General features: G+C 50.0%; 1 protein-coding gene across 1 annotated transcript in view; it reads right to left on the reverse strand.

The window, feature by feature from the left end:
* The window catches only part of LOC144230441 (ATP-binding cassette sub-family A member 17-like), a 90,065-nt gene that overhangs the window by 21,627 nt on the left and 41,481 nt on the right, over positions 1-26,957 (reverse strand). The window contains exons 11-18 of the mRNA XM_077762778.1: positions 26,702-26,845; positions 25,260-25,389; positions 22,170-22,324; positions 21,389-21,506; positions 20,805-21,044; positions 19,163-19,313; positions 3,830-3,992; positions 1,456-1,825 (exon numbers count right to left, since the gene is read on the reverse strand). Of these exons, the coding sequence (XP_077618904.1) occupies positions 1,456-1,825; positions 3,830-3,992; positions 19,163-19,313; positions 20,805-21,044; positions 21,389-21,506; positions 22,170-22,324; positions 25,260-25,389; positions 26,702-26,845 (1,471 nt within the window). The remainder of the gene's footprint in view (positions 1-1,455; positions 1,826-3,829; positions 3,993-19,162; positions 19,314-20,804; positions 21,045-21,388; positions 21,507-22,169; positions 22,325-25,259; positions 25,390-26,701; positions 26,846-26,957) is intronic.

Here is a 26,957-nt window from a genome sequence, read left to right on the forward strand (position 1 = left end):
GCCCCAGCCTCCAGGGCCGCCTCCTGCCTGGGCCCACAGCCCCGGGCCTCAATAAAACTTCCCTGTAATTGACTGAAGCCGTGGTGGGAAAAAAAAGGAAAAAAGTCTTGTCATTTTTGCAGCTGACTTTTTGCCTGCACGGTGTGGCCCCAAGAAGCCCCTTGCTTCTTCCCAGTCACTCCTGTGTGCGTGGAGGACACACGTGGTCGCGCTGCAGCTCCCTGAACCTCAAAGTGACCCTTGCTGCCCACGTAGCCTGCAGCCCCCAGTCTCCATCGGAACTCAGTGGTGCCTTCAAGGTCTGGCCGCACCGGGGACCCGCCTTGCTCCGTGCTGACAGGTGCTCCCCCGCGGTCCGGAACGTTCTCCACTTATTTCCCCTGCTGCAGGTCAGCCCCTGCTCACACCTCCGGCTCTTCCTCCGAAGCCTCTCTGCTACCGTCCCAGGCTGAGCTAGGTCACTACACATTGCAGCTGTGGTCACTTCGCCTACAACCTCCGGGCGCGGGGCTCGCTATGGGCTGGTGGTGACGCTGATCTTCCCAGTATGCTCAGCACACAGCACCACGGAAACACACGACCCACCTAGACCTCTGGGATCATCAGTGCTAAAGTGACCCTCCTTCACAGCAACAGCAGCAATAGTAACCACGCTCGGGCGGGAGGCTCATAGTGCGGGCCGGGCCGGCAGACCCTGGGCAGGAGAGGGGAGGTTTCTCCTTCTCCCCATCTCCCCCACCTAGAAACCAAGGCTTGGGGACACAGGGTGCTGTGGTCCATTTGTGGGCGCCATTTTGCTCCACCATGTTCTGCATTTGATCTCTTCATTTAAAAATGTACCTTAACATTTTATTTCTAGTCAAGATAATACATGCATCTAATGTTTAAAACCGGGTAATCATACAAGACCCAGGATGAGAAACGGCAGTGCCCTGGCCTGCCCTTCGTTATCCCCAGTGCCTGCTCACCGGAGGCAACCACACTCTCCATCCACTCAGCTGGCGTTTCGCTGGATGCCTAAAGGGCACATTTACCTATTGACGTCCTGTTCTGGAAGCCGGGACTTTGCTCCTTACCTCCACCCCCCTAAGGACTCGCCTCCTCTCCCCTCCCCTGGAATACATCAGAAAGTTGGTTAAATCAATCCACAGCTGAACCAAGTGCTATGTTATGGTAGGTTTCCTTTCTCGTACAGTCTCCCCCTGCCCTCCTGAGTTAATGTCCTTCCTTTTCACATGCGCTTAGTGATCTCTACCTCTTGTCACCAAACTCCCTCCATAGACCTGGAAATCATCTCTCAGGACACATCAAACACAGGAGGTAATTTGTCAGTTTCATTTTTGGACCTGCCGTCGTCCCCAGAAAGACACAGCGTGGCTGCATTTCTAGGCACCCTCCCCCTTTCCTGTCGTCTGGCGGTTGGGAGATGTTCTTTTGACACGTCTGGCTCTTCACCTGACTTCAGGGTGCACCCCCCACAGCCCCCGCAGCAGGCGCTGCTCTCCTGGGCCCCAGGCTTACTCAGGGTCTCCAGAGGTATCTGTTCCTCAGCCACGAGCATGTCTGTAAAATACTGTGAAAGCTGAGGACCCAGCCTGGAATTGGGAGAAACGTAGAATGGGACGATGGTTTGGCCGTATGTCTTTAGGCTCAGTTCCAGCGGCACGTTGCCCATGCTCTCATCCACGTCGAGGAGAGTGAGGCTTAAACTGGTGAGCAGCAGAGGCACCAGGACCTGCACCGTTAGCATCAGCAGCCAGTTGCGCCAAGAGTACAGGACCCTTTTCAGGAGCATGGCGTAGAACTGTTGGCAGAGAAGGCTGAGCTACAATAAAGCAAAGGGGACACGCCATTAGCACGGCCACACAGAGGAGCTGGCCCACGGCTGCGTGGCCGCTGGCCCACCCCAGCTGCACCGTCTCCTGTTGGGTCTAACATTTTGATTATGCTCAAAATTTGCTTTGGCCTAGTGATTTGATTCACATTTAATGGCAGAAAAAGGAAGTCACAGGATGGAAAGATCTGGAAGAGTAGCCTGAATAGGTAGCAGATGTAAGCATGATATGATCTTTTTTGTTCAACCTGCCACATTATCAGAAACTTTTCGTTGATGAGGATGTGGAATGCCAGCGCTGGAGTTTTAATTTGGCATGACTTTTTTGAAAACAGATTCGCTGGATGAATACCATCTAATTTAACACGCATCTAGTCTTTACGCTACAAATTCCACTTCTAGTAATGTATCCCGTGGGTAAGTACACAGGACCCGTGCACAGCGTGGCCCCCTGTGGCACGGGCAGTCTGTGGAAAGGGTGTGGTCACGTGCACTGATGTCCAAGACATACAGCTGGGCCTGGGGTGGGAGACCCCAGAGGTCAGTGTTGTGAGCTCCCCCTCGGCTCCTGGCTGGTGCTTCGGGAACCCGAGCAGGCAGGGCGCCCTCGAGCCTCAGGGCCGGTGTTCCTTGTGCGTGACTCATCCACCCAGAGCCTTTGTGAAGAGAGGCTTGGTGCTCAGGTTTGAGTCAGGCATTCTTTTTTTTTTTTTTTTTTTAATGTTTTGTTTATTTCTGAGAGAGAGAGAGAGACAGTGTGAGCAGGGGAGGGTCAGAGAGAGAGAGCGAGACACAGAATCCAAAGCAGGCTCCAGGCTCCAAACTGTCAGCACAGAGCCCGACGCAGGGCTCGAACCCACAAACCGTGAGATCGTGACCTGAGCTGAAGTCGGACGCTTAACCGACTGAGCCACCCAGGTGCCCCAAGTCAGGCATTCCTAACCCAGTACTGGGTTACGTTCCTGGCCCAAAATGAGAGTCTACCATAGATCCCCGAAATTTCTCGCGTTGGACATGATGAAGGCCACATCCACCCAGAGCATTCGTCAAAAGGGCTGCTTTCAACTTGTCTGAGGTTGTGCCCTCAGAGATACCTCCTGGGAAGTCTCCCAAAGCAGAGCCTGGCCCAGTGGAGCCCAGATTAACTTCCTGCTGGGGCTGGAGAAGAGCCTTCTGGGCGGGGCAGGTGGCCTCGCTGGCACAGACGGCTCCCAGACCCTTTCCAACTCAGAGGCCCCTTCTGTACATGATTCGAGAGTGTGAGACAGTGGAGGCCATGTCTTCCCTACACCACGAAAAGCAGTCTCACTGTTACAGTCATGGCTTGTAGATGCCCGAAGCAAGACCATCTTGTAAGATGCACATCAGTATCTTTTTTTTTCAATAACAAAAGAACATTACAAGTTATCCATATATTTGATAAGGATGAAAAATCTTGGGGCGCCTAGGTGACTCAGTCGGTTAAGTGTACAACTTTAGCTCAGGTCATGATCTCATAGTTCATGAGTTCGAGCCCCGCATTGGGCTCTCTGCTCTCAGCACAGAGTCTCCTTTGGATCCTCTGTCCTTCCCCTGCCGTCTGCCCTTCCCTCCACCTCCCTCTCTCAAAAATAATAAAACATTAAAATAAACAAATCTTAAACTCCAGGTGATGGGATATGTGATCTATTTCACAGTGAAAGATGAAAACAGGAAGATTAAGTGTGCTTCTTTTTGACAGGTAGATTCAGTGCTTTTACTCTTTCTTCCTCTTGGTAAGAGGAAGGGCCAAGACCTTTCACTGTGACCTTTTCTGATACTTTCTTCCATGGGGTTAATCGTGGCCAGGAATCAGCAGCCTGCCATTTCTGAACTGGACCCGGAACACGGTGTTTCCAGAACCTGGCGGGGCCTCCCATGTGCCTGAGACCTGCACTTCTTGGCGGAATAGGGTGATTCTAATTCTAAGAATTAGCCCCACACCTGCCCTGGCACCCATTTGAAGCCCTTGCTCACCCCAGTGTTGGGATGGACTGGCAGGCCCGACCGTATGGAGAAGATCCTTGAGTGAATACGTTTGATCCGGTTGACGGGAACCCTGCCGATCAGATGGTGAGACTGAATGGAGGGGATCTTGAGGGCTTGGATTTCTGTGCTGGAATCTGCCAACTTGTTCACCCTAAAACAAACCAGAAACAGAGAAAGAAATGCAAATTTGCAGAATCACATCTCACTTCGTTTTGTGTGGATTTAAAAAGAGAACATGACATAAAATTGGAAAGGAAAGGAAAGGAAGTTAGGACAAGAGTAATGAGGGCAGGGGTGGGGCACCTGGGTGCTCAGGCACCTGAGCCTCCAGCTCTTGATTCAGCTCAGCTCATGATCCCAGGGTGGTGGGATCGAGCCCTGCATCAGGCTCCAGGCTGAGCATGCATGGAGCGTGCTTAAGATTCTCTCTCGGGGCACTCGAGGGGCTCAGTTGGTAGAACGTCTGACTTTTCATTTTGGCTCAGGTCATGATCTCACGGTTTTGTGGTTCAAGCCCCACATGAGGCTCTGAGCTGACAGTGTGGGTCCTGCCCGGGATTCTCTGTTTCTCCCTAGCTCTCCCTAGCTCTCTCCCGCTCGCACTGTCTCTCCTCTCTCAAAATAAACTTTAAAAACAGATTCTCTCTCTCTTTCCCTTCCTCTGTTCCTCCTCTGTTAGTGTGTGCTCTCTCTCTAAAATAATTAATCAATTAATTAATTAAAGAATATTGAGAAAAAAGGAGCTGCACCCAGATGATATACTACTAGCAAGCGTATTCTGGCTAGAAAGTTCTTTTTTAAATTAAATGTTTATTTATGAGAGAGAGAGACAGTGTTCATGCAGGAGAGGGGCAGAGAGAGAGAGGGAGACACGGAATCTGAAGCAGCTCCAGGCTCCAAGCTGTCAGCACAGAGCCCGATGTAGGGCTCGAACTCACAAACCGTGAGATGATGACCTGAGCCGTTGCCGGATGCTTAACCGACTGAGCCGCCAGGCGCCCCTAGAAAGTTCTCAAATAGGCTCTGAGTAAATATTGAATTAACTGACCAATGGCTTTTCCAAAGAACTGAGGCAATGTTAGCATGAATAGATTTCAGTGCTTTCCTATAACGATGCCATATGTAAATTAAGACAAAAATGAAATGTCCCTTAATAGCTACTTTATGAGCAAGACTCATAAACTGAAGTATAACACATAGCACTACAGCCCAAGGTCTTATTTTTGTTTGGCTCCGAGCTCAGAAAGGATTTTATGTTTTTAAATTAGATGGTTATCTAATTACCTGCATAATACCCTTGATTATGCCACTAAACCTAGTAGCCTAAAACATGTGCTCTGTCTCTTCAAGAAGATGTTTGCTGAACCTCGCTCTAGGCAAAAAGAGGTATTCCTTTTTTTTTCCTTCCTAAATTGTTAGGAAGTCAAGAAACATATTTTTATTCATAGTCTTCGGGTCGGTTATTCTACTCCTGGGAATGCATCACAACGAAACAGTGCAGTAAATTGTGGCTTGTTTTTCCTGCAGTAGAGTTCTGTAAAAGGTGGTGTAGGTCAGATTCTCCCCAAAGTCAGTAGCACAAAACAGCCATAAACACTTGCCGTCTCACATGGTTCTGTGGGCCAGGCGTTTGGAAGGGGCTCGGCCAGGCGGTGCCGTCTTGGGGCCTCTTGGGAGGCTGCAGTCGAGCTCTGGGCCCGGGCTGCAGTGGTCTGAAGGCCAGACTGGGCGGGAGGCTCTGCTCCCAAGATGGTGCCCACATGTGGCTGGCCTAACAGCTAGCTCTGCGAGTGGCGTTCTGACAAGAATGTTTTAATTAACATGGATGATTTGGGTAAAAGTGAATAGCAACGGCGTGTGTCAGAACTTCACTCATGCATCCCTGAGGCGAGCCACACTTTTGTTCACTTGGATACTACTGTTCTAGTACTGGAAGAATATTTCTTTCCTCACGCTTTTGTGCTCTTCGTAATGAAATGGCTTGGGATAGGAGATACTTTTTGACTTAATTTGCATTATTAACATTTTCCCCATCACTTTCTTAATCTAGACAATCAACAAAATGATAAATTAAACCCCGGTGTATAAAGTATGGTTGATTTCAAGTTATTGACACAGCACGTCCATCATGCAGATTTAAGTAGATGTAAATAATCTTAAGAGCACTGATAATAGTAGAATGTAGCCAAATCATGATATCTTGTGTATTACCACTTATGACACTTCGATTTATAATTTATAGTTTTATAATTTCATTACAAGAAATATGTGTTCAGTTTTCTTTCCCTTCCCGAGACTGAGCTCCGAAAACACTCACAACTTCCTCAGTGGTGACAGCAGGTAAGGCATGTTCTGTTTTGTGAACAAGGTGACTTTTATTTTTATTTATTTATTTATTTACTTATTTTTAATATTTTTATTTATTTCTAGGAGAGAGAGAGACAGCGTGAGCAGGGGAGGGTCAGAGAGAGAGGGAGACACAGACTCTGAAATAGGCTCCAGGCTCTGAGCCGGCAGTCAGCACAGAGCCCGACGTGGGGCTCGAACCCACGAACCACGAGATCATGACCCAAGCGAAAGTCGGACGCTTAACCGACTAAGCCACCCAGGCGCCCCAACGAGGTGACATTTAGAGAGGACCTGAGGATGAGGGCTGTTTGCCAAGAGAACCGTCTATGGGATTACAGGGCTGGAACTCCGAGGCTCCCCTCCCAGTCTCTGGGAGGGGAGGGGGCTGGAGATTGAGTTCAAGTGCCAGGGGCCAATGATTCAATCAATCAATTGTGCCTATGTAATGAAGCCTCCACAAAAACCCAAATGGGCAGAGAGCCCAAGAGGGCTTCCGGGTTGGTGACTGTGTGGAGGTGCAGGGAGAGCGCCGGCGTCAGAGAGCAAGGAAGCTTCACACCCTTGCCCTGCATACGTGTTCATCTGGCTCCTGGATCATGTCCCTTCTGATGAACTGGTAGGAAAACTGGTGTCAAGTGTTTCTCTGAGCTCTGCGGGCAATTCTAGCGAGTTAATTGAAGAGGGTGTTGTGGGAACGTCCGGTTGGTGGCTGGTGGGTCAGAAGCACAGGTGACCACGTGAAGTTGTGACTGGGGTCTAGAATCGGGGAGTGGGGGCATTCTTGCAGGACTGAGCCCTTAAGCTGTGGCTGCTGATGCTGTTCTCCAGAGAGAGAGGGTCAGGATGGAGTTAACGGCTTGGGAGTGTGAAAACAAAACAAAACAAAACTGGGGCACCTGGGTGGCTCAGGTCATGATCTCGTGGTTGGTGGGCTCAAGCCCTGTGGTGGGGCTCTGTGCTGACAGCTCAGAGCCCAGAGCCTGTTTCAGATTCTGTCTCCCTCTCTCCCTCCCTCTCTCCCTCCCTCTCCTCTCTCTCTCTCTCCCCCTCCCCCACTCGTACTTGCTCCCTCTCAAAAATAATGTAAAAAAAAAAAAACCCACACTTTGGAATTGATATCAGAATTATACTACTGTTTTTGTTGTGATTTATTTATCAGCTTATTCCATTTAATTTTTAATAATAGCTGTGTTTAACTGGCTCACAGCACTCTTGATAATTTAATAATTGGCCCTTGTGAGCCAAGAAGAGCCAGCTCCGGCACACCTCTGGCAGGGGACTCAACTCCTTGTTGGCTGTTGCCAAAAGGCCTCAGTTCCGGGCCGTGTGGACTTGTCCCTGGGGCCGCCGGGGTATCCTCCCGGATGGCGGCTGGCTTCTCGCAGCCTGAGCGGTCCAAGACAGAGACTAGAGCTGTCGCGTCTCCGGTGAGCTGGCCTCGTTAGTCGCTCCGTCAGTTCTGCACCACCTTGCTGCCTCTGTGGCGCGGCCCTATTTACCCCGCGACGGTGAGCCGGGCAGGCTCTCCCTGTGCCGAGACCCGCCTCTGCTCTCGACCAGACCGTTTCTCCTGGACTTCCCTAGGCTTTCTACTTGTCCTTGCTTTAGCTTGTCTACAGATTGGGGAATATTGGTGAGCGTTGTCAGGATTCGCGTGGCCTCTCTTCGTGGCTTCGGCTGGGACCCGAGGAGGGTGTGTGGGCAAGGGCAGGAGCCGCACGGCATTTCACCGTGATAGTTTCTTTGGCCCTGTGAAATGTTGTGGCATAAGGTTGTATTTTGAATTTTTCTTCCTCATTCACTTTCTGCTAGTAGGATTCTTTTGGTGAGGGGGCTATTTAAGAAACACGACTGTCATGTATTAAGACTGATTTTCAGGAAGGAAGGGAGGGGAGTTTTCTACTGCGGGAGATCGGCGCCCACCACACCCCGGCGTCTTGGCACAGATGAAGTGCAGACTAAGGGGCGGTCCGAGGGCTTCCGCTCTGCGGTATATGGCCTCTAACTGACCCTCCAAACCCCACCGCCTGGTGCTCACACTCTATCACAATCTTCCTTGTTCTTCTCCCACTTTTATGGAGATATAATTGACACATAAGCTCGTGTAAGTTTAAGGTGTACAACATAATGCGCCAGTATATGTATATACTGTGAAGCCATCACACAGTGAAGCTCAGGTAACGTCCATCACTTTACAGACTTAAAATATCTTTCCTTGTGGTGAGAACTTTTAAGATTTACTCTCTTACTAACCGTCGAATATACAATAAATACAGTGCTGTTAACTACAGTCACTGTGCTCTACTTACTTATCTTGTAACTGGAACTTCGTACCTTTGGCGCCCCTTCGCCCAATTCCCTTACCCCACCCCCACCCCCGGCTCCGGCCACCACAGATCTGTTCTGTTTCTGTGAGTTTGGTTTCTTCCAGGATTCCACGTGTAAGAGAGATCATGTGGGATTTGTCTTTCTCTGTCTTATTTCACGGAGATCATGCCCTCAAGGCCCATTTATGTTACTGGAGAAAGCAGGATTTTCGTCTTTGTTAATGGGTGAATAATATTCTACTGTGGGGTGTGTGTGTGTGTGTGTGTGTGTGTGTGTGTGTACAGTGTGTAGAAACTTTTTAGTTTGATGTGGTTCCACTTGTTTATTTTTGCTTTTGTTGCCTGTGCTTCCCCGCTCCCCCTGACTGTGAGCTGGACCTAGTGACTCACTTCTAACGAGCAGAGTAATGTGATCAGATGTCACTTTCAAAACAGGGCAGAAAAGGACTAAGTCTTCCTTCTCGGTCATGGTTTCCCTCTTTCTCCTTCTCCGCTCACTCACCATGGAGGGGGGGACGCAGTTGCCGCGTCACGAGGTCACTCAGCAACTCGGGAAGAGGTCACCGGCGATCCATGGAGGTGGATAGATGCCGGGGAACTGAGGCCAGCCAACAACCATGGCAGTGATCTTGGAAGAGGGCCTGAGCCTCCAGACACCACAGGCCTGGCTCACAGCCTGACGACCACCTAACAGGCCCTGGGCCGGAACAGACTGTGCGCCTGCTCCTGGACTCCTGAACCACAGAAACTGTAAGGTGATAAATGTTTGCTACTTCGAGGCTTCTGCATTGTAGGGAAGTGTGTTATGTAGCAAGAGATGATCAATACAAGCCCCCCAAAAGTGGGGGGTATAACAAACATGAGACGGGGACAGGTAAAAATCATGTCCAGGAGGGGAGGAAAGAGAGAGTGGATGAGAAGGAACACGTTGCAGAGATGTTGGTCGAGAATCTTCCAAAACTGCCAATACCAGCAGATCGCTTCAAATAACGCAATTGCTTCAAAACAAAGCAAAACTGGATGAAATTAAAATCAGTGTGTTACCTCTAGGAACGCAGAGAACAGGCAGATAATCATATTTTTGAAAGATACTGGAGATTCGTACGCCACAATTAACAATCAGACCTTAGTCACCAAACACAAAAGACCGCACCCAACCGCTGAAGAATGCGTGTTCTTTCAAGAACATAGAAAAATTTACAGAAATGGAGGGTGAGTTGAGCCACAGACTCAAGCATTTTGACGGAAGGAGGCTATACAGAGTATGTACTCGGACCACAACGAACTTAGGTTAGAAATTATGTGCATTAACAAAAAAGGCAAAATGAGGCAAGAAAACATTTTTTAAGTGTATTTATTTTTTGAGAGAGAAAAAAAAGGATGTGCATGCATGAGGGCGGGGTGGGGGACAGAGAGAGTGGGAGAGAGAGAGAATCTCAAGCAGATGCCCCGCTGTCAGCACAGAGCCCTACACAGCTAGAACCCACGAACCGTGAGATCATGACCTGAGCTGAAATCAAGCATCAGATGCTTAACCAACTGAGTCCCCCGGTGCCCCTGAACAAGAACATTAAAAAAACCCAAAAAAACTCCTTGAGTTTGGAAGTTAAGAATACAGTTCTACATAAGCCACAGGTCAGAGTGGAAACCACAACAGAAAATTAAATATATTTCTAACTGAATGGGGAAGGAAACACTACATACCAATTGACTGTGCAATGCAGGCACGTGGAGCGCCAAGGGAAATTTATATCTGAGATCCGTGGCTGAATATACGTATGGCTGAAAATTATATAAAAACTCATCTTACATGAGGCTCTTCTGCCTAACAAGTCGAGGACGTCCCCCCGTCTCTACTTCAACTTAGTGTTATACCGAAGCCCCTCTCAGTGACATAAGCAAAAGGCATGAAGACCGGAAAACAGGAAGTAACACTGTCTTTAGATGACATGATTATTGTATCCCAAATACTAAGGAAACCAGCCCAAAATTGTTTGAACTACTGAGTGAGTTAAGTAATACCTCTAGCTCTAAATAATTTAAAAAAATAATAATTTCCAAATCTGCAGCAAGTGACTGGAAATGAAATTTAGAGATCCATTTCCGTACCTTCAAAAAAAAAAGAAACACATGGGAATAAGTTTAATAAAAGATATGCAGAACTTCTGGAAAATGCAAGAGATGGCTTGTAAAAATTAGAAACGATTCCCAAATAAATGAGGCTGTGTCAAGTACCCGTGGATTGGAACAGTGCATGTTGGAAAGATGTCCATTGTCCCCAAATTAAGCTGTATGTTCAACCTGGTACCAGTCATTTAAGGTCCCAGCAGGTTAGAAAAAAAGACTATATTTTAGACAGTTTTAGGTTTGCGGAAAAACTGAGCAGAAAGCACAGAGTTGCCGTATACTCATTCTCTCCCCTGCTGCCCACTTTTCCCCACTGTTCACATGTCGCGTTAGCGTGGAGTGTCTGCTGTCACTCAAGAGCCGGGTTTCCAACAGGTTCTTTTTATTTTTTAAATAGAAACTGACAAGTTTATCTTGAAATGTCCATGTTGACACAAATGACCCATATAATAGCCAAAACCATCTTCAAAACACAAAACTGGAGGAACTTTCTACTACCTGACTTCAAGATGTCCTTTGTATATGTGCTGCCGAAGCGAGCACTCAAGATGTCCTTTGTAAAGCGGCAGTAATCACGACCGTGTGGGGTGGCATAGGCCAGAATACGGGGACGTAGAAACTGACATCCACAGGACAACTGAATTTTGGTGAAGACTTCCAAACAATTAGTGTGGAAGGGAGTCTCTTCCCAGATGGTTCCATCATGACTGGATACCCACGTGCAAGAAAATAAACCTCAGCACCTGGAGGGCTCAGTCGGTTAAGCGTCCAACTTCGGCTCAGATCGTGTCTCACGGTTCCTGAGTTCGAGCCCCATGTCGGGCTCTGTGCTGACAGTGTGCAGCCTGCTTCAGATTCTGTCTCTCTCTCAAAATAAATAAATTAACTTTTAAAAAAAGAAAAAAGAAAACGAACCTCAACCTCTTGTCCCACGGTACAGGAAAGTTAACGCCAGGTGGGTCACAGATCTAATGCGGAAGCTAACGTGGTAAAGTTCCTAGAGGAAAATGTAGCAGAATGACTTTGTGACCTACGGGTGGGCTCTGAGAAGAGGAACAGGCAAGCCGCAGGCTGGGAAGGACACTACCCGACAGAGGACCCGTACCCAGAACACGCAGGAACTCCAGCAGCTCGGGAAGAAAACTGAGCTGGAGGTTTGGTATTTACGCACCTTTTGGTATGTCTGTTATGCTTCAGTAAAAACGTGATTATTTAAGAGAACTCAGCGAAAGTGTGGAGCCAAGAATCTAAAACCGCTGACGAGGGAAGAGGTGACCCGGGTGACACATCGGAGGGTGTTACCCGGCGCGCGGCCCCGGGAGACCAGAGGGCCGGAGCAGGTGCCAAGGAAGGGCCAACGCACACGGCGCACAGAACGAGAAGATCTGACGCCTGTCCTCTGGTGAGAGAAGAAACACTTGTCCTGCGGTGAGCAGCGGAGGCACCGTGGGAGCGGGCGGTGGCCGGACGCGTGCGAACCCATGAAAGACATTCCCTCCGTGGCCGGAAGTCCATCAAATGTCAGGCAGGGTAATTAAAAAGAAAACCGTACTGAGACACACCATGGTCAAGTTGCATAACATCAGAGGCAAAGTGGCCCGATTTCTTTCAAAGGCAGAAGGGATAGACCTGCCGTCCATGTCCAGCTGCACGAGTAGAGGCTGCGAAGTAGCATTTTCAGCACATTGAGAGAAAATTGCTTTCAAACTGCTGAAAATAGCCTTCAAAAATGAGAGGACTGAAATCATTTCCAGGCCCCCAAACCCCGCCCCCCCACAAGTGTGTTTGGCATGCTCATAAAGGCGCTAAAGGCTGTGGTCAAGACTGTACTGTGGGCAGGACAGTTATCTCACAGGAGAAGAGAACACAGAGGCAGGTATATATGCACGTGGGTTTACACGACCATTGGCTTCCTCTAACAACAATGATACTGTCTTGTGGTGTTGAAAAACAAGAGAGAAAATATACACTCTATATAAGCTGGTGACGGTGGGATACGTGCGTGCCCCAAGGTCATGGCATTTTCCAGAAGCAGAGTAAAGATATTAATTCACCTACGTGTGTGTGTCTCAAGATCTAGGCTGCACTCTAATATCATACAGTAAGAATGTATACTTTCCAACTAGTGTAGGAGAGGAAAATATAGCATCAGGAAAAATAACCCAAAAAAGGGAAGAGAAAAAGCCAGATAGACTAGTGGAAAATATCCAATAAAACTATGGATATAAAATTTAACGTATTAGCAACAATACTTGCAAATAGTCTACACGGTCCAGTCAAAAGACAGATATTGCCAGACTGGGTCAAATAATACTTACCTGTTCCGATCGCCCCTCTCTGGCCTCATTTGGTCTTCTGGGAGGCTTCCCTAGGGTGCCCCTTCAAGGCCTTCCTAGAAGCCAGCCTGTGTCCCTGCTTCATGACCGTCAGATAAGACCGATCGGCCAACCCCCCAGAGCTGGATAACCCGGCAGAGTCAGGGTCATCTGTTACTCCTGGTCAACAGCACTCCAAGTGATACGGTTTCCACCCCCGGAAAGCGGTGCTGCATCAGGGGCTCTCCGTTAACCAGCACCCTCTCACCAGGGGTCCTAGTCAGAGGCTGGCCGGCCACGCGGCACGGGCGCTCCGACAAGGAGCCAAGCACGGGGCCACGGGGAGATGCCTGACGGCTTCGCCCTGACTTAGCGAATGAAGACCTCCTCCATGGTGCTGACCGAGGCCCCGTAGCTGGCGATCCCCAGCTCTGCCCGCCTCCTTTCCAGCTCGGTGAACAGAGATGCAAACCTGGAAGGGAGGAGAGGTTTAATTCCTCACGGGTGCAAGGGGAGCCCCCGTCCGCCATCGCTGACACCCTGCGCTTTCCACAGGACGAACGGTGGAGGCCGTGGACCCAAGACGGTCCTTGTTCAAATCCCCACGTAGTCACCCTGTAGCTTCAGGACTCTGAACTTGAACCGGTGAGGCTGAGGGTTTTTTACTGGCATTTACTCCGGAATGTTTCTGTGAGGATATGTGGAGCACACACCTAGCACGTCGTGCGACTCTCAGCCCATCTCTTTCATGCTATTTCCGGAGTGCTCACGAAGGGCCAGGGGCCGTTGCAAGCCTCTTCCCACGTAGGGGCTCCCTCAATTGTCTCAACAGCTCTTTCAAGACCGTGCTGAGAGGTGAGGTAACTTCCCCAAGACCACACAGCAGAGACAGGCCGCAAACCCAGCCGTTCTCTCCAAAGACAGTGAGCGCCCTTTTTTTGTTTTTTCCTACTGTTTCACCAAATGAGGAAAGGATCTAATTCTTAAAGGCCTGCTGATATCGAACCCTTCCTTATTCACGCACGAATGAATCGTGGCTTTTTGTGTGATATTAAGAAGTCCACACTCCCCTATCCGCTCGTTCACAGCCCGGTGTCCAGGCCAGCAAAGTGCCTGTAAGAAACGCCTGGTGCCCGCAGGAGACTGCACCGTGTCTCATCTGCCCCCGAGGACAACCGGTGGGTTAAGAGTTTGCACAGTGCACTGACTGGGGCCGGGTCTATATTCGGACTCTGCCCTGCCCGGTTGTGTGACTAGCAGCTAGCTCTTTCTCCTCTTGAGTCTCTTCATCCGTCGGGTAGAGACCACCTCCTGCGCGGAGTCTAAAGAGCGAGGTGCACAGAAGGGCGCTTTGCAGAGCAGCTGGCCCGGGCTGTGTGTCCAATAGTCCTGTTTGGCTCTTCAGTCTCCATTTACTGAAATTGTGCTCATCGGTTGCTATGCCTTGTAACACGTTCAATATGTCGCTTTTGAAGAATTGTGGTAAAATTTGCATGTCGTGAGATGCCTTGTTCTCATGTCAGTCAAGAGGTGATGTTAGTTTTTAAAAGAAAAAAATTTTAATGTTTATTTTCGAGAGAGAGAGAGAGAGAGAGAGAGAGCATGCCAGTGGGGGAGGAGCAGAGAGAGGGAGACACAGAATCTGAAGCAGGCTCCAGGCTTTGAGCTGTCAGCACAGAGCCCGACACAGGGCTTGAACTCACGAACCGTGAGATCACAACCTGAGCCAAAGTCAGACACTCAGACACTGACTGAGCCACCCAGGTGCCCCAAGAGGTGGACCTTTCCATCACCCTACGAAGTGCTCCTGCCGCCCCTTTCAGAGGGTGCCCTCTCCTGTCCGCGGACGACCAGCCTCCATTTCCATGACCAGAGGTTCCCTGTCTTCACGTAAGTGGAATCATAGTCTGCTTTGTATCTAGTTTCCTCTGTGCAGCTTGTTTGACCATGTGGTTTGCACACATTACTAGTTTATTTTTGCTCATTATGTGTGTGGGGGTGGGTGTTCACCAGAAGGAATATGCCCCAGTTTGAGTACTGCTTCTCCTGTTGACCGATATTTGGGTGGAAGTCTTGGGGGTCAGAGGAAGCGCATGGGCTCTCCCGTGGTTTCTCAGAGCCCAGGGCCACCAGGAAGCCACCGTGCCACGGAGGGTCGCGTCCATGCTGTGGTCAGCGGTCCTGGCTGGGCCGAGCCTTCCAGGAAACCCCCCGAGGCTCCAGACCTCGGGACAAAGCCATCCTGGGACCCACAGGTAGGTCCATTCGCCGGCTCGTAATTTTGTTTAAAGATTTTGTGTCCATGTTCATGTGCCAGAGCTTTGCTACCAGAGACTCGTACCCTTGAACGGGTTGGGAGCTGCCCCTTTGTCTATTTTTTTTTTTTTTTTAATTTCCTCAGCATTTGATAGGACCTGGCATTTTCTTTTCGGGAACATTTGTTGTTGCAAATTTGAGCTCGTGAGTAGATGCACAGTGATTTGGCTTCGTCTCTTTCACTGGTGTCAGTTTTGTGGGGTTTTGTTTTTCAAGGAATCAGTCTGTTGTGTCTGAATCATTCAATTTTTCTGTGATATTTTCTCATTGTCCCGTCCTGACTGTGTGCTCGGTGTGCAGAACGGTCCATTTATTCCTGATGCTGCTTCTTGTCTTTCTTCTTTTCTTTAATGGCTTTAGCAGGGGCTTGTCACTTTTATTAATATTTTTAATAAATAACATCTGGTGATTTTAGATTGCTTGATTTTTTTTGGCTTCTTATTTCATCATTTGCCTTCTCCTGATATTTATTATTTCTTTTCTTCTCTGTACTCTGCGCTTGATTTTTTCTCTTATTTTTCTTTCTCTTTCAGTTGGAAACTTACGTCATTGATTTTAAGCCTTTCTTCTTTGCTAATGTAAGAGTTTCAAAGCAGTATCTTTCCTTCCAGGCGCCACTCAAGCAGAATCTGAACATGTTGGATCTGTTGTGTTTTCATCACATTTTGTTCTTTGTTTCTTTCTCTCTTTCTTTTTTAGAGAGAGAGTGTGGAGGAAGAGCAGAGAGAGAGAGAATCTTAAGCAGGGTGTTTGCTGAGGAGGGAGCCAGATGTGGGGCTTGATTTCACAACCATAGGGTCGTGACCTGAGCCAAAATCAAGAGTTGGACGCTTAACTGACTGAGCCACCAGGTGCCCCCCAGATCGTTCCTAATTCCTCTTTGACAAAGTTATTCAGAAGTGTAGTGTTGAATTTCCAAACATTTGTGGATTTTCTAGATATCTTTTTGTAATCAAGTGCTAATTTAATTCCGCCGCGTGTGTTTTGAGGAGCCTGACTCATGGCTGAGGGCCTATGTGTCACACAGGGATTCCAGGAGGCCAGCAGAGTGGGAAGAACCCGGAATGTGCCCCTCCCATGACACAGCAGCCATGCTGGCAGAATCTGCCTAATGTGTCCGGACCTGGAAACTAGTCAGGGCTGCCGGGCAAGAGAAAGAAGTAAAAAGCATCCAGATTGGAGAGGAAGAAGTAAAATTATCTGTTTGCAGATGACAATATCTTATATGTAGAAAACTCTAAGATGCTACAAAGGAGCTGTTAGAACTCATCAATGAATTCAGCAAAGTAGCAGGATACAAAGTCAACGCACAAAAATCAGTTGCATCTCTAAATACAATGAACAAATCTGAAAAGGAAACTATAAAAATAACCCCATTTCGTATAGCATCAAAAAAAATACTTAGGAATTAACATAATCAAGGAAGTGAAAGATTTCTACAGTGAAAACTATAAAACAGTGCTGAAGGAAATGAATGAAGTTGTAAATACATGGAAACCCAGCCCCTGTTTACAGACTGGAAGACTTAATTTTGTTAAAATATCAATACCAGCCCCAGAGCAATCTGCAGATGCAGTGCAGTCCCTACCAAAAGAGGTTTTTCACAGACATAGAAAATCCCATCCTAAAATTTATATGGAATCTCAAAGGACCCTGAATACCAAAACAATCTCAAAAAAGAACAAAACTGGAGTACTTAAACTTCCTGATTTCCAACCTTCTAAGAAGCTCTAGGAACCCCAGCAGTGTATTACTGGCACAAAGGCAGACAGACACGTAGATGGAAGAGAACGGAGAGCCTAGAAATAAGTCCTCGCATTTATGCCCAAATGATTTTCGACAAAGTTGCCTAGACTGTTCAATGAGGGGAGGACATCTGTCTTTCCAACAGACGGGTCTGGGAAGCTGGATATCCACACGCAAAAGCATGCAGTGGGACCCTACATAACACCACATACAAAAACGAACTCGAAATAGATTGACGATCTAAATGTAAGGCCTAAAATCATACAACTCTCAGAAGACTTAGGACAGAGCTTCGTGACGTGGGATCTGGTGGTGACTTCTTGGATGTGACACCAAAGGCAGGGTAGCAAAGGACAAAGTAAATTAAATGTCATAAAAATTTTAAAAATTCGTGTATCAAGAAACACTACCATTGGAGTAAAAAGACAACCCAGTGGGGTCGAGCCCCACATCAGGGCTGTCTGCTGTCAGAGCAGAGCCTGCTTCAAATCCTCTGTCTCCCCCACCCCTGCCCTTCCCCTGCTCAAACTCTGTCTCTCAAAAGAAATAAAACATTAAAAAAAAAAAAAGACAACCCACTGGATGGAAGAAAATATTGCAAATGCTGTATCTAATCAGGATTAATTTCCAGAATGTGTAGCAAATCCCTACAACTCAGTGACAAAAAAAACAACTTGATTCAAAAATGGGCAACGGGGGGCACCTGGTGGAAGAGCACACAACTCTTGATCTCGGGGTCATGAGTTCAAGCCCCATGCTGGGTGTAGAGATTAATTAATAAATAAAAGTTTTTTGGGGCGCCTGGGTGGCTTAGTCGGTTGGGCGTCCGACTTTCGCTTAGGTCATGATCTCGTGGTTGTGGGTTCGAGCCCCGCGTTGGGCTCTGTGCTGACTGCCAGCTCAGAGCCTGGAGCCTCGTTCGGTCTGTGACTCCCTCTCTCTCTGACCCTCCCCTGCTCACGCTGTCTCTCTCTCTCCTAGAAATAAATAAAACATTAAAAAAATTTAAATAAATAAATAAATAAATAAAAGTTTTTTGAAAAATGGGTAACAGACATTGCTTCCAAGAAGACATATGAGTGGTGAGGAAATATACACCAAAGAATGGAAAGCAGGGTCGTGAAGGGATATTTGTGCACCCGTGTGCATAGCAGCATTATTCACAACAGCTAAAATGTGGCAGCAACCCATGTGTCTGCTATGGATAAACATAACGCGGTGTGTGTGTGTGTGTGTGTGTGTGTGTGTGTGTGTGTGTAAAAATTATTCAGCCTTAAAAAGGAAGAAAATTCTGCAAAACGCCACAACCTTGAACCTTGAGGACACTATCCTTGGTGATCTAAACCAGTCACAAAAGGACTCTGAAAGCCAATAGGAAAGTTCATTGAGACAGTGCGTTGAGGCAGGGAGAGCAGTCTGGATCATAGAGACAGAAAGTATATAACAGGGGGTGCCCGGAGCTGGGGGAGAACGGTGGGGAGTTCGGGTGCTCCTGGAAGTGACCAAGTGGAGAGAGAAATTGGTGGTGTGGATGAGCGGGGCGAGTCAAGCAGGTGCGTTCTAGAGAAGGCAAGGTGGGTAGACCCTGAGCCGGTGCTGAAGGGCAAGCCTTTGGCAGGAAGGGGCCACGTTCTTGGCTATAAGGAGATGGAAGGAAGAAAGGAGTGAGGGTAGGCTTGTAGTGTGAGTGAGACAGGGTTCTTGTTTGCTGGTTCTCAGCTTCATAGTGAAGTAGGAGGTAAGATTCCTATTTGAGAACAATGTGATGCAGAGGATGGGGTGAAGGGTGCCGGGAACCTATCTGGGGTCTGAAATAATTAAAGAAAATCAGGTAAAACCTTCATCTGGCCTCAGTCTCCCAGTAAAGGGCCCCTGTAAAGCCATATTTAAGAAATTGACTTTAACCTGAAGGCTACTGGGCGCCATCGAGGGCTTTAAAGGACAGAGGTGACATGATCAGAGCTCGTGTTTTCAGGTGTGCTCAGGCTACAGTGTGCTGTCTTTCCGGGAGGTACCAAAGGCCTGGGGATCCAGACCCTCACAGAGCAGAGAGTGCTTGCTGAGGACAGGGACGGGGTGCAGGGAGGGCTCTGGATGCTCCGTACACGCACACAGGCCCTCCCGACCCCTGGGGTCCGCACCTGGGCATGCTCTTTTTAGGAAGAATAAACGTTAATTCTTCTCCAATGTTGGACTGCAAGATTGCATTGGGCATGTGGTGATAAATCAGATTGGAAATCTTCTCTGTGCTACAGTGAGGTTTCTTCACCACAGTCATGTAATATCCTGCACCTGAAACATTTCAAAGAGCACAAAACAGTCTTACTCTTTGCAGCCGCACTTTTGTGTAGCTTGGAAGGGGCGGCTCCCTGGGAAAGTGGGGCTGGGGGACCCTGTGGGGTGGAATGGTTTCCACACAGTAAACTGGGCCATATTCTAGAGGGTCTGGCCTTCTGCTCGGTGACTGGAGATGGTAACGACAGACTTAGCAATGCTGCCAACGTGGTGGAGGGCTGTGTGGAGGGCAGCTGCTTGGCAGAGGCCTTGCTGGTCAACATAACGAACGGCTACCTCTGTAATAATCACATCATGCTTTTGGCATTTTGAACGTCCTTTCTGACACCAGTAGCTCTTGTTACCGTTATACTGGCTATGGGGCCACTCAATAGCCATTTCTTGAGCCCTTGTGATAAGACGGGCACTGTCCTAGGTACCCGTCGGAGTCCTTGCTCTCATGGGATTTCATTAAACGGGTGTGAGGCAGACAGTAAGATAAACAGGGAAATCTATACACTATTAGTGACCTGAGCCATGCACCAAGGAGAAAGATAAACATGGGAGTGGGTTTGGAGGGTCGGGAGTGTGAATTAAAAAAAAGAGAGGGAGACACAGAATCTGAGGCAGGCTCCAGATTCTGACACAGGGCTGGAACTCACAAACCATGAGATCATGACTTGAGCCGAAGTCGGACGCTCAACCGACTGAGCCACCCAGGTGCTACCAGGGAGTGTGATTTTAAACAGGGCAGACCAGGCGAAGCAAGGCCTGTGCGCCACAGGACTCTGGCATTTACCCTTGGTGGGAGGGGAGGTCATCGCAGGGCTGAGCCGAAGAGTGACAGGCTCCTTCTGACAACAGGGCAGAGGCCGGGGGTGGGTCTGCAGGCAAGTGAGACAATCCAGGAAGAGGATGGACACCCTCCCAGGGTGCTAGACAGGCGTGGGACTGAGGGGGGAAGGGAAGGCCCCCTAGGATTTGGGAACAGACCGGATATGGGCTCTGAGAGACGGAGGCATCAATGAGCCTGCAAGGCTTTGGCCAAGATCCTAGAAGAACGCAGCTGCTGTGCTCTGGGCAGTCAGTGGGTGTGGTGGCGGGAGCCCAGGTCTGCGCAGGATTTGGACAAGTCCCACAGAGCCGGGCCGCGTCCCAGCGCGTGGAGCTCGGGAAGGGGTCCGGTCTGGGTGAGGTCACCCGGTCAGCCGGTAGAGAAAGGACGGGGGCAGCGAGAGAGCGGCGGCTGTGGGTTCCAGGGGAACAAGGGAGCCGCTTGTGGACACAGCCTGCCCCGTACAGGCGCTTCGCACACGCTGGCTCACACGGTTCCTGAACCTCCGTTTGATAGAGCGGAAAAGGACGTGGAAGAAGGATAAAACCCTGGCTGCCCGAACGGAGAGGCCATAAACCCGGCAGCATGGCGCTCAGACATCAGCGTCCCGCCTCCGGGTCTGAGTCCGCTCCCGCGCCCTCCTCGCGACCGGCCTCAGGGCCCCGCCCACTCACCGTACTTCTGCTTCAGGAACAGCGGGGACCCGCAGCACTGGAGCTCCCCCTTGGCCATGATGGCCACGCGGTCCCCCAGCAGGTCGGCCTCGTCCATGAAGTGCGTGGTGAGCAGCACCGTGCGGTCGCTCTTGTGCTGCTGCAGCAGGTCCCAGATGGCCCTCCTGGAGACGGCGTCCATGCCCGAGGTGGGCTCGTCCAGCATCAGCACCTGCGGGCCGAGGGGCGGGCGGCTCCGTCCTCACAAGGCTGCTCCCCGCGGGGCGTCCGGGGCCCCGCGGGGGCCTNCGTGACGCTGCCCTGACTTCCCTCCCCGCCGCGCTGGTCGAGGCCTGCCTGTCTCATGAGCATTTTGCTACTACCTACATAAACTATGCCCCAGACACGTAGTGCCTTCAGGGAAAGGGATGGACACCAGGCTCTTGGGTTTTGAACCATGTATATCTAAGTCTCATCAGTACTAAGCAGAGCAGCGTATTAAGTAAAGGATTGTGCCTCATGATCAAGTGGGAGTTACCCGAGGAGCCAGGGGACGGGCAGCAGGTCAGAAATCTAACTGTTGCACACTCAGGAGTTGGGCTGGCCTTTGTCCTCAGCCACTGGGAAGGGCTTCTGCACCCTCGGAGTGATAAGTGCATCCTTGTTACTCAAGGTAGCACCCTTGGGCCACACATGAATGACGCTAATGAACTGACTGGGGAGCTGGGGGGGAGGGGCCGTCAGAGGCTGCAGATGGAGCTCAGTCACATGGCCCATGATTCCCTCATTCAGGCCTAGGTAATGAGCCCCCAGTAAAAACTGTACACTTGGGGCGCCTGGGGGCTCAGTCGGTTAAGCGTCCGACTTCGGCTCAGGTCGTAATCTCGCGGTTCTTGAGTTCGAACCCTGCATCAGGCTCTGTGCTGACAGCTCAGAGCCTGGAGCTGCTTCAGATTCTGGGTCTCCCTCTCTCTCTGCCCCTCCCCTCTTCATGCTCTGTCTCTCTCTATTTCTCTCAAAAATAAAAATATTCAAAAAACTTAAAAAACAAAAAACAAAAACGGGACACTTGCGGGGTAAGTGAGCTGCCCCACTACACAGCGACTTGCCAGCAGGGTGATGCGTCCCAAGCACATGGAAGCTTCACGTGTGGGACTCTCCCAGCCTCGGCCTGTGTGTGTCTCTTAGTTTGGTTGGTCCCGATTTGTATCCTTCATAATCAAACTGCCCTAATAATACCCCCTGCCCCGCTTCCTCCCCAAACGGTTAAGAACAGTGACCGAAAGTGGTTTCAAGACCTTCTGAGCTTGGGTCAGGGAGCTGCAGCCTACCTTCCCATCACCAGGGATGGGCGCAGAGGAAACAGCCTGTGGCGCACAGACTCACCTGAGCATAGAAAGAAAGATGCTCCGCCACGGTGAGGTCATCGAACAAGATGTCGTGTTGGGGGCACCAGCCCATGCTCTTCCGGATCTCCACCATATTGCGTGAAATTTCATATCCGTTGATATACGCCCACCCACTTGAAGGGGGAATAAGACCTAGGAGCAAGGAGAAGACATATCCCAAGGTCACCTTCAGTCAGAGCACGCAATGGAGCAAAGGCCCTCTGTGTGTTGGCACGCAGACCACCTCTTCATCGTCACGATTGGGAACATCCAAGACACAGATGTCCTGTGACAGTGAATGAGGATGTGTGGGGGCAATGGAGGCAGGCGACGTCCTTCCTGCATCTCCGGAGCGCCAGCCTGCCTAGGTGAATAAAGCACAAGGAGGTGCACCTAATGCTTGCACTGAGATGAGCACTAAGAGTACTATTGAAATGTGGTTCAGGAGAAGGCTGTTTGGGGCATCTAACAGGTTTGAACTGAGACCCAGGATGGATTCCATGTAAATTCCCAGTAAATTCCATGTAAATTCCCACAGAGGCCATAAGTGATCGCATCCCTTGCCCAGTGCATGTGGGGAGGTGTCTGCGACTCATCTGTGTGCTCTCTCTGCCTTTATTCTCAGTTTCTTAAAAAAACTTTTTTAATGTTTATTTATCTTTGAGACAGACAGCCAGCCAAAGCACAGGTTGGGGAGAGGCAGAGAGAGAGGGAGACACAGAATCTCAAGCAGGCTCCAGGCTCTGAGCTCTCCCCACAGAACCCGACTTGGGGCTTGAACCCACGTACTGTGAGATTATGACCTGAGCTGAAGTTGGACGCTAAACCGACTGAGCCACCCAGGCGCCCCCTATTCTTATTGTCTTATTTTAAGTACATTTTTTCAGACTGAAAAAGGCCATAAATGTCTATTGCAACAGGGTTAAAAGAAGGGCAAAGCAAAGGAAGGTTATGCAGATCGCAGCCTGTAAGCATGACTGCTGTTAACCTTGTTTTGCATACCTTCTGCTATGTTCTTATGCATATGCTGACTCACGTGTTAAGTTCCTAGCAAAAATGGGAAAATATAAATTCTGGTTCTTTAAACTGGCTTTTTCACAAAACAGTCTCCTGAGGCCATTTCTCCACATCAGCGAGATCTATATAATTTGTGAAGGCTCACAGGATTTCCTTGTTATGAATATAGTCTGTTTATGGATTCACACCATGCTAGCAGGTATTTAGGTAGTTTGCAGTGTTTCATGAGTGTGAACATGTATCTCGACTCTGCCTTCCTCCCCATACACTTCCTGACTCCAAACCAACGTCAGTAGATTCAGGGTTGAAGAGGGGACAGGACTTTCAGGTTTTTGATACTTCCTGCCAAATAACCCACTGATGGAGTTTTGGGATCTTTCCTTTTGCCTGTGGCAGATGAAGCACCATGATGGTTTGCGGGGGGGGGAGGGGGGAAGGAAAAAGTGATACTGTTCTACAGTAAATGCAGAAATCTTTTCGTATGTAGTTATAATAATAGAATAACTCTTAGAAAAAAATTTTTTTAACCCCCACCTAACTTTACAGGGTGGAAAAATGGGGTTCCAGATACAAAACAGGCCTGTGCCGACTTTGGGGCCTCCATGCAAACGCTCCGGTAGAGAAGCCCTTTGGTGTTCAGAGTCCTGGGCCATCAGCCAGACCTTCCCTTCCCTGCTTAGCATCGCCAGGGCTTTTCAGTCTGGTCTGCAACTTTCAGTGATGCCACTTGGTCCAGCGCCACGTTGCCTTTTTATTTTCTGTGCCATTGTCACTGCCGGTAGATCCGTGGCTGATCTTCTCCGAGATGTCATTCATGGTCCACATCTTGGCAGAACTTGCAAGTGCATGAATTCATTCATTTGGTCGTTTGTTGAATAGTATTTACTGTGTGCCTGTTCTTTGCCAAGCACTGATCCAGGCACTGCTGTCCCAGAAGGAAACAGGACAGATTCTCTGGAGAGACGGATGGGGGAGACAGAGACGGCACACATATACACAGACCACTGCTGGGAACAGCAGAGAGGGAGGCGCTGGGGAAGAGTGGGTGTGTAGGGGGAGGGGGCGGTTTATGTCTTTGTCTTTGAACAACACTAGGACATTGGTCATGTGGCCTGGGGGTCTAGCTGGGTCACCCTGCAGGCACTGAGGACCTCAAGTCCATACAGGAGAAGAGGCCTCTGGCATCAGCACTGCCCACACCTGACAAGGAGCCCGTCTAGATACAGCTCTGCCCCCAAGTCCAGGAAACCTGCTGGGCTCAGTCCCCTGTCCTGACACACACAGAGCCTGTCCAGTTAGCGTCTGCAGGGCTGAGCCCCGGATCCTAACATCCCAATGCTGGGGGTGGGGGTGCGGTGGTGGCCAACGGCTCCTCGGACCAAGTTTCTCCTTTGCCCCTCGTCAGAATCTTCCAGAGAAGGTGCGTAGCGGCCTGAGAGGGCAACCGAGGCAGCCTGACTCTGAGATGCTGATAGCTTCCCCGGCAGTGTGGACGCCTGTGACTGCTTGGCTCTCAGAGTTCCTCGAAGCTCAGAAATGTGTGTCGTTGGTTTTGTGCAGAGCTTTACACAGCTTAAGCCTCCCATAAATTCATGTTTGCAGAATGACCAAATTCTCAAATATCACAGCCTATTCTTTTAGCTGACTGAGTGTGCAAGAACTATTTAGGCATCCAAATGATTCTGAAACTGAAATAATCGTAGAATACTTCTCCAGGTCTCGTCCTAACTGAGCCCCCGCCACCCCCAGCAGTCAGAAGCAAATGGATGGATTTCATGGTTAGGAGATTAGTGGCACCTCCCTGTACCAGTAGGTTCTAATTGGGATGAAACACGCAGGGCAGTGCTCACAGCTCACAGCCTGTGAGATCAGATTCTGCAGGCTGAAAGAGCCAAAGATTTCCTTTTCCTGGTGCAGAGTCACATAGACAGCCAGACACGCTACAGGTGGCATAAAAACAAACATAATGCTTCATATTAAAACATCACTGAGATCTAACGAGGGAAACGGAACAGAATTCAGGGCCTGGTCAGTGCTTTCTTCCCCAAGGGTGGGGGGGCCGTGCAGGTACCTGTGAGCACGAAGCACGTGGTGGTTTTGCCGGCTCCGTTGTGTCCCAGGAGAACAGTGATCTGCCCCTGGTACAGATTCATGGTCAGGTCCTTGACTGCCACATGTGTATTCTTTCCCGTGTGATACACCTGCAGAAAATTCAACGTGTGACCAACCGCGGAGGACATGTACATGCGTGGCATTTCTGAAGAACCTGTGACCCAGCCCAACTTCCCCTGGAAGCCCATCGGTGCGAATCCAAGTGGAATTCTAGAAGGGAGGCCTCCCTTCAGGGTTTAGCTGATGGGGGCTGCTGAGGGTTCTCCCTGGTACCCGAGTCACGGAGGCCAGAGCTCGAGGACAAAGGGCTCAGAGCTTGGTGGGGAGATTTCTCCCTGCTTCTAGAGCCACAACTTGCCCCGCATTACCTGGCCAAGCCCCCTGAGAAATTGTGCCAGAACCGTGTGGCTGCAGACAGCTGTTAGGTGAGCAGAACAAGGATCCCTGCTTTTTGAAGCCACAGGTGTGTAGGCTGCCGCAGCCCGTGGGGGAGTTGGAGCCGTCCCCGGGCCGGGATGTGCCACCTCCCCCAGCAGCTGCCACAGGCAGAGGAGGGCGTGCGCGTGACAAGGCTGCGTGGTCAGAAGGAGGAAACCGCCTCTCCTCAGGACTTCTCGCGTTTGAAGGACGGAAGGGGCCAAAGGGGAAAATGTGGGACGTGCCTGGACACAGGGCTCAGGTCCAGGCGTCCCGTCACGGCGCTGATTAGTCACGCGGGGCTCTGCAGCAGGAAGGGCTCAGCCAGCGCTGGTGACAGACAAGCACGCCCCATCTGGAGGCCGGCCCTGAGAGCCAGAGCTCCGAGTGGCTGGGTGTGTGAGCCTCGGAGGATGGACNTGTGACAAGGCTGCGTGGTCAGAAGGAGGAAACCGCCTCTCCTTGGGACTTCTCGCGTTTGAAGGACGGAAGGGGCCAAAGGGGAAAATGTGGGACGTGCCTGGACACAGGGCTCAGGTCCAGGCGTCCCGTCACGGCGCTGATTAGTCACGCGGGGCTCTGCAGCAGGAAGGGCTCAGCCAGCGCTGGTGACAGACAAGCACGCCCCATCTGGAGGCCGGCCCTGAGAGCCAGAGCTCCGAGTGGCTGGGTGTGTGAGCCTCGGAGGATGGACCTCAGCCACCAAGGGGCTGAGTCCCAGGGTGTGCCCGCGCAGGGGCATTGGCAAGCCAGGGGTGAGGCAGCGGGTTATTTCCAGAGAGGTCATCCAGACCTTCCTTCCTCCTCCACTTAACTGCACCACAGGAGACAGGGCATTCACATCAGGTTCCTCTTTTGAGGACACCATTCCAGGAGGAAATAAAACCCCGGTCAGGAAACATGCCTTGTAACCACCGGCAGAATAAAACAGAAGCCTCTGCATCTGCTTCTTCGATTCTTGCAAGGAGATTTGTGAGCGGATACCTTGTAGAGATGTTGGATTTCGATCCCTTTCTTCAAATTCGTAGGCTCTTCCTGAATGAACTTGCTGTTCGGAGATCTGTCCTGATCCCCCATGTCCAGCGCTGGCCGCGTGAGGGGCACGGGCTGTCCATGCCAGTAGGACGGCTACACAGAAAGGCAACTGACATTAGCAGGTGCAGTGAGTCCACTGTCTGCTGCGGGGAGGTAAACATTTTGGTAAATCAAATTCACATCCCTCCGCCTCCAGCCCCCCAAG

This window comes from Crocuta crocuta, unplaced genomic scaffold, assembly GCF_008692635.1.
Source record: "Crocuta crocuta isolate KB4526 unplaced genomic scaffold, BGI_CrCroc_1.0 scaffold234, whole genome shotgun sequence".
Taxonomy (NCBI): Eukaryota; Metazoa; Chordata; class Mammalia; order Carnivora; family Hyaenidae; genus Crocuta; species Crocuta crocuta.